This window comes from Eurytemora carolleeae, unplaced genomic scaffold (genome assembly GCF_000591075.1).
Source record: "Eurytemora carolleeae unplaced genomic scaffold, Eaff_2.0 scaffold30, whole genome shotgun sequence".
Classification (NCBI taxonomy): domain Eukaryota; kingdom Metazoa; phylum Arthropoda; class Copepoda; order Calanoida; family Temoridae; genus Eurytemora; species Eurytemora carolleeae.
The window spans coordinates 477,574-485,596 of NW_019396243.1; the positions used below are offsets into that span (position 1 = coordinate 477,574).

General features: G+C 33.6%; 2 protein-coding genes across 3 annotated transcripts in view; one reads left to right on the plus strand and one right to left on the minus strand.

Annotated features, from left to right (window-relative positions):
- LOC111699163 (uncharacterized) overlaps positions 1 to 2,919 on the plus strand; it is a 3,956-nt gene extending 1,037 nt beyond the window's left edge. Inside the window, exon 2 of one of the 2 annotated variants that reach the window (XM_023469760.1) lies at positions 2,368 to 2,919. In XM_023469760.1, the coding sequence (XP_023325528.1) occupies positions 2,368 to 2,831 (464 nt within the window). In that variant the 3' untranslated portion in view covers positions 2,832 to 2,919. Of the gene's footprint in view, positions 1 to 2,364 lie in introns of both variants that reach the window. The other variant, XM_023469759.1, reaches the window with a different exon arrangement.
- A 3,667-nt stretch (positions 2,920 to 6,586) lies between these two features.
- Positions 6,587 to 8,023, minus strand: part of LOC111699164 (LIM/homeobox protein Lhx3) — a 12,447-nt gene continuing 11,010 nt past the window's right edge. Inside the window, exons 10-11 of the mRNA XM_023469761.1 lie at positions 7,536 to 7,691; positions 6,587 to 7,244 (exon numbers count right to left, since the gene is read on the minus strand). Coding sequence (XP_023325529.1) covers positions 7,165 to 7,244; positions 7,536 to 7,691 — 236 coding nt within the window. The 3' untranslated portion in view covers positions 6,587 to 7,164. The remainder of the gene's footprint in view (positions 7,245 to 7,535; positions 7,692 to 8,023) is intronic.

Sequence of the window (8,023 nt, forward strand, 5' to 3'; positions counted from 1 at the left end):
TTAATACCCCCCCCCCACTTCCCGGGTTTGAAAGGTTTAAATAATTCCAGTTTCTGAATAAGTTGAGTTTAATGCTCAGACTAGGAAGAGAACAATTAAACCTTGTGATAAACTCGGTGCAGTGTAAGAACTATAAAAACTCTCACGGTTCCGTATCTTCCGTGATCCTAGGACCATCAGAACAGAACAGATCTATTCCGTGATCCTAGGACCATCAGAACAGAGGTTTATTTAGTCCCGGAGAAAGATTTCGTCCACTGAAAAGTTCCCCAAAGTAAATTTTTAACTTATTTTTAGTTTTAAATCTGAAAGATCCAAAATTTTCGCGCTTTTTCTAACACATGAATATCCAGGACGTGCTAAACATAAAACTGTTTATTGCTTTAAGAAAAGCATGAGTATTTGTTTCCAGAGGTTCCTAGTTTATTTCAATGTGATTCTGTACATTTCTGTGTTTGTTTCAGTGTGTTTTTTCCGATGTGTGTTTATGTATATTTCTGTGTGTTTGTGTTTGTATATATTTCTGTGTGTTTTCTCTCTAGTGGAAATGAAAAATGACAAACGAATCTACACTGTGGATTCTGCAATCCCTAAATCCCTTAAATCTCCTGCTAAATGGTATTCCCCAGTTAGCTAAAGACTGCTATAGCTCTGAAGATATACAGTTTAAGCAAGGGATCGGAGAAATTTAGTTTGAGTGAGCTGGGTTTTCGTGGAGCAAAGTAAGGTTGGATCAAAATGTCAGAGGAGTGGATTAGGGTGTTAGAAGGAGAGAAAAGTATTCGGATGGTTCTATAATCTATAATCTACATGAACATGTAGGGTTGGATATAGGAGTAGGGTTGGATATAGGAGTAGGGTTGGATATAGGAGTAGGGTTGGATATGGATATAGGAGTAGGGTCGGATATAGGAGTAGGGTTGGATATAGGAGTAGGGTCGGATATAGGAGATATAGGAGTAGGGTTGGATATAGGAGTAGGGTTGGATATAGGAGTAGGGTTGGATATTGGGTAGGGCTGGATGTATGAGTAGGGTTGGATAAATGAATATGTTTAGAGATGGTTGAAGGAAAGACTCAGGGTAGGATTAACTGAAGAAAGAAGATTATCACTGTCAGCTTCTCTCTAATTTAGAATAAGTGATAAAACTATTCATCTGAAAAGCTTCTTAAATATATTTCTAAAAGTCGTAAAAACATAAATCTTAATCTTTTCATCTTTTGAGATAATTAATGTATAGAGAAGATAATGTACAGAGTTAAAGCCTGGATTAATTCTCAAAAATCATTACGTTCAAAATAAATCTGAGATAATATAATATTTTATTCTTTTGATGTACTCTAATCCCGGGATTGGCGCCATACTTATTTTGTGTTTGCAAAAAAATTAAGTTGGTTTATGATGAACATAGTACCAATTATTTCATAGTTTAATATTTTTTTCATTCTTTTTCAAGAGCACTCTCTTTAATCTCGGATAATCAAGATTGTCAATCTTTAATAAAAAGAAAGTTATAAAAAGTATTAATTTTATAAAGGAATTGAGTCTTTGCTACAATCTGAAATATTCGAATCAATATATATTTGCAACCAGCTAGGTGGTATGAAGCTTTGATATTTCAAAATAAGATTAATCAATGTAAAAGAATTAATAGTTTGAAATAGCTAAGGGTCTACGACATTGGGTACCAAAGATATTGGAATTAGAAAATCAGAGTTTGTGGCAACGACTCAATTCCTTTTATATTTTATATAATAGGCAGAACCCACTCAATCTTCTTAGCAATTTTTCCTTCTTTCTTCCTTTCTTTTTTTGAAAAGTACTTTCCTTTCAATTCATGTAGTTTCACAATGTTAAAATATGTATTTTTTTCCATAATGTCGTGGTAATAGTCTAGCACACTAACAACTCCTAGAGAAAGTGCACTGTGCGGTTTCAAACCAGATGTGAATCATTATTTTTCAGTTTCTAAATTTTGTAATCATCATTTACTTTCTCAAACCAGAAACTGTTTACAACACTTTCTTCTCCTCTTTCCTTCTTCTTCTTCTATCCTATTCCATCTTCTATTTATCTATCCTATTCCATCTTCTATTTATCTATCGTGGTTTCAAACAAAAGTCGAGAATGGATTTAATGCTTCATGGAAGAGACTAAAGACTCAATTTCTTGGGAACCTCTTTCTTATTGTTTCTCAGATTAAGGTTTAATGAGTACCAATTGTGAATCAAACACTTCACTCCAATTAAATCAAGGTTAACTTGAAATTACGTCTTCAGTCTTTTAATGAAAACTGGAAAAGCATTGAATCCATACTCGACTGTAAGTAGAACCAAAGACCTATATTTATCCCGTATTCCTAGCAGTGGCTCAGGACTACGGAGAACTTGACAATGGCCGACGAAGGCTCGACATCGACGAAGACGCACTCAACTATGACTATGAATATGATAACGCCCTCCCACCTAAAGGCGTTCCCGAACCCCTAGCACCCATCCCAATCCCACCTCCACCCCCCCGTCGTCGCATAGTTCAACCCCCCAACCAAAGAAACCAGTATAGTCCGAACCAGCAACAGTATGGACCTTCTAGAAACCAAGGATTAATTGGTAAGGACGCCTGCAAGTCCGGAGCTAAGACTGTTGCTCATGAATCCTCCTGCGACCTGTTCTACGACTGCTACGGAGATCAAGGTTTCCTCCAGGAGTGTCCCAACGGTCTCGTCTATGCTAACGACGGAAGATTTGGTCTCCTTGGCAGCTGTGATTATCCCCACAATGTAAACTGCAACAGCCGGCCAGAACGAAGTAAGTATTTTTATCCTAAATAGACTTGCATGCTAACTTGACTCAGGACTAGTACTCCGACCCGGAGTGGGAACTGCTGCTGTATCTTGTTTACTCTGCTAATACCAACCTATCCCTACAGCCAGGGCGCAAGAGGAGCAAATTCTCCAGGATGATCCGTGTCAAGCTAAAACCAAGTTGGTCGGAGATGTTCAGTACTGTGATAGGTACTGGGAGTGTGAATTCGGGCAACCTGAACTCTATGATTGTCCGAATGGTTTGGTTTGGATTGGGAGAAACCAGGGGATAGCTGATGGATGTGATTATCCGTGGAGACATCCCAATATTTGTAAAAACAAAGATCTGGCCAGTAAGTATAAGACAGAGCGAGCAAAGATATGCATTATTCAGATTAATGTCCTTTATTTTTAGATTGGAGTCTCAAAAAACTTGAGAAATATTTCCTTAAAAAAAGCACGAATTATTTTTTTTCCGCAACAAATAATTTTTTCTTATTCTATCTGAGTTTTAAACTTATTAATAGAAAGAATTAGTTGAATAATACCTGATTTAACTATTTATTTAACTATTCATATACATATAAAGTTACGTTTATACATATTGTATATTTCAACTAAATGTAAAAAAGATTCCCATGAGTTTTTTGTCACGGAAGGTTTCAGGTTTCTTTCCCCCCCGGCCTCCGGAGAGAAGATGATACTTGGATATTAGCGGAGAAACTGAACCCGTCCCAATATTTGATTTTTCCACCCGGATGGATTTCATAACAAAATATATTAGAACATTTTATCCTCAATGTAAATAGAAAGATATTTGTTCAATTCTCAACAAGTAAACATGGTCTCCGGCTTTATACAAACCTAATATTTTGAATTTACCCTTGTTTTATAAAATTTAGTAAAAAACACACACATTTAAATACATACACCCTTACCTATAAAGGATAAGACTGTACGCGACTTTTTATTTACGCGCAGGCGCAGGGTTCCCCCGCAGCTGCAGGGTTCCCCCTAAGCTGCAGTGTTCCCCCGCAGCTGCAGTGTTCCCCCGCAGCTGCACATTTCTAAATTAAAAAGTTTGACATTTAAAAGGACTGTAACTGTAACTGTAAGCGTAACTTCTAAGGACCCTTATTGCAAAGATGGCAATGTCCGATTCACAACGGTGCTATTGAAATCTTTATCTTAATTTTTCAAGGTTATGTTTTTATGCAGTACAAAATAGCAAATACCACATTTGAAAACAAGCAGTTTTCAAAATTATAAACATTAATTTCCAATTAATACTTGATCAAACAACGCTTTTAACGGTACTATTGGGAATCTGACATTGCTACCTATTTGCATGGAGGGTCACTTGAAATTACGCAGTCCCTGTACAGGCTAAATTTTAACCTTTTAATTTTACCATATCGAAAGAGTAAATCCAATCATTAAAAACTGCAAGGAACTCTTTCAAAACTTGGTTTCGAGAACCATTACTGTCTAAAGTTTCATGCCTATATAAATTTATGTGAAAAAAAATCGGATTAAAAAGTGAAATAAAAGTGCATAGAATTATGTACAGGGTGTCCCAATAAACATGGCAATAGATAAACTGTTCAGAAAAATCTTTTATTTCTGAATATTATTAGTTGGTCTGAAATGTACCAAACATGTATCATAGGTCCATGATAAGGTTTTTTTTTGTACAGTCGTTGGCATATATATCAGTACAAAAAAAGACGACTTTCTTGTTCAATTTTGATCCCTACCAAGCTTTAAAAAACAGCAGAAATACTTAGAAATGGAAACAAAGAGAAGTTGTCATTTAACAGCTTCTCTTTGTTTACTTGTAAACCTAAAATTTGGAAAATGCTGATTAGGGATTTAAGCATTATTAATAAAAAGTCGTCTTTATTGTATTGATATAATCGCCAACCACTATATCTTTAATATTGACGGGGATAGTATAAGTAATTAAATTTTTAAAAATTTTATTTAATAAATGAAATCTGGACAAAGATAATGAACACTCACGACAAGCTCAAATTTTTCAAATCCTTAGAGTGTCCAACTATAAATATTATTAGCTTAAACAGCCTAAATTTTAGAAAATCAGATTGAAAAAATTTAAAGATATTTCCTATTTTCTCTCTCAATTTTGAATATGCAAAAATAGTGTACAGTGATGACCAGAAAACTGAAGAATAGGAAGACGATATCAAAGCAATACCGGAATGCATTTGATGTTGATACAAAGCAAATAGCTTTACCAGTAACTTCTAAAGTGAAATGGGTCTGTTGACACTGCACAATAACTCCCCGGGATATCGAAGAGTTGTTAAATTAATCCGCAGGTCTGAATGAGATGTAAATCAATGCTTGATACCAAGATTCACAGCAAAAAACGCTCTGAATTCTTATTTTTAATCTTTGTTCGCAAAAGATAGTTAAATGTAACATGTAACATTCTCACAGAAGAGGTGGAGAATATAGCTTGGCAATTTTAAATGAACAAATTAAAATTAACTCTTTTTCTTCTTGAGGACTCCAGATATTAATATGCAATGGTTACGAGAATAATTTTATCTATATCAGGCCATTTAAAAATGCCTAGCTCTAAAAAAGCATTAATGCGTATACTAGAATATAAATCATATATGAATTTAGTTTAATAGAGAGGAATTGAGTGTTTGCCAAAAAATCAAATTGGCTAGCCAGGATGTATGTTTTTAACCTGATATTTCAAACTTACATAATTTGATCTAACAGTATTCATAGTTTGAAATATCAAAGGTCTACGACATTGGATTGCAAAGATGTACGGATTAGAAAATCAGAGTTTGTGGCAAAACTCAGTTCCTTACTACATTTCCCTTAAATCGGTCATGATATAAAATGACAACTTTTTTATTTTGTAGGAAAGTCATGCCATTTTTGGAAATAAAAAAACTTTTTATTGAAATTTGAACTTATGAGAACGAAAAATAATTGATGAAAAATTTGAAGATTCCAGAAAAGATGAAAGTGAGAAAAAGCGTGATATATTTAATTTAGCATAGATTTAAATCTTATAGTTTTACAGTATTTATAACAGAAATTTTATGTTCACCAAAAGTGAAAAGATCTCAGATATATTATTACGAATATCAGAATTTTACAAACATTACAATTTAATTTTCATTATTTTTAAAGAACATTGTTAAAAAATCTAAAAATTTCTTTTTCAAGTTTACTTGTCTTGTTTCAACAAATAAAACTCAAAATGAGAAAATGTTCGAATTTGANCCTAGGATGTTGCCTTGGTCTTCATCAGGGACGTGGTTCTCTCTCTTCTAGTGGTTCTATTTTCTTGGAGCATTTATATCTTCATGGCTTGGTTGGATACCGGGGTAGAGAGTTTGCCAGCCTTGTCCGATGATAATCGTCCCAATGTGAAAATCTCAGTTAAAGTTTTGCAAGATGATTAGAATTATTGTGGACTTCAAAGACAATTTTAGAAATATAAATTTTGATGGTTCTAATTCTTTATTTTTCTTTAGAGTCTTTTATATACGTCTGTATAATTTAAAATTGACAAGTAGATAGTTACGATAGAACCAATAACAAATAATCTATTAACCGGAGTAACTGATAACTTGCATCAAACTCTATAATGTTCTATTCCCTATATATCCTTATATCCTTGCAACCTGACATTGAAAACATTTTATATTTCAAACTACGATTATTTGATGCTAGTAATCTATTCCTTATATGTTAATTTGAGTTTTAAATGTTTTTAAATAATTGTTCTATTTCGATCTTGGACATATTTATTATATATTTTATTTTACAGTTTTCAAGAATTGGTTTGAACAAGGTTACATATAAATATTCAAGCACTATTTTGAACACAGAAAAACGTTATATATAAATTTTGGTTTTAGTTTTCCACTTCTCTGACTTCAGTAGTTTTCCTTACAGGGTGATAATATAGAAACCAGGATTACACTTTTCACAGGTTTAAATAATATATATACGTCTGCATAATTAGTTTTGAATTATCAAATAAATATTGTGACGTTTTACAAACAGGGTTCCTTAGAAACCCTGCGACAACATTCATAAGTTTCGTATAAACACCTTTAAAAAAAGCATTTATGAATTCTATACTGTTTTAAAGGGATTTTCTACAATACAATCCTTTCAAGATTTGTGTTTAGATATTTTATAGAATTCCGTTCCATCATCTTGATACTTCAAACTATCACGGTAGAAGTTTAATCTGATGCAGTTGTGTTTATATTTGTATAAACAGGGTTATCTGGTAGTAAATGTATATTCTTTATTAGGGAGACAAATATGGTGGAGTTTTTCCAATCCAGGATTGAGATTAAGGAGGGAAATGTGGCGGAGCTTCTCCCACCCAGGAATCCGGAGAGGGTGGATCATAATCTCCATTCTCCTCCATACCTGAACATTTGGTTTTAGTTAAATACATACAAGCTCTGCAATTTATTCGTTCATTATTGATGAACATTTTTATGAAAGGACTTGAGTCTTTGCCACAAATCCCAATTTTCTAATACCTATATCCCTGTGTAACCAGACGGCGTAAACCTTTGATATTTCAAACTTTGATTACTTGATCCATCAGAATTCATAGTTTGAAATATGTAAGGTCTACAACATTGGGTTGTAGAGATAAAGGTTTGTGGCAATGACTCAATTCCTTTGTGGTTGTATAATAAGGAGAATACTAACCACAAGGAGGAAAGGGAGGATGATGAGGAAGAAGAGAATGATCGAACTGATCTTGAAACTGAAGACCAGGATGAGGATGGAGAGGACCAAGTCCCGGGTATCCGAGTTCTCCGGGTTCAACGACAACAGAGAAACTATCATTACTGTCCATTGTGCCTAGATATAATTAAATATCATTATCTTGATAATTTTATCTTTTATCTTCTATTCCAGCGGTATTCTAATTATTTTGTTTTTACGTTACCTAATCTAATAAATAGAAAGGGTAGAGTCGTTAAGGAAGGGAGATATCGAGACAAAATGGGGAAACTATCTTTATATCGGATTTGTTAAGAGTGAAAATTATCTTATTTGCTTTTGTTTGTTCAAAGCAAATAATGTTTATGTAAATGTTTTAGCGGTAAAATAATATATAATTGGCTTGGTGTAATTTAGAAATTTTTATGGCTAGAAAGTTGAATCATAAGGTGTAGAAAAATGCAGTGGTG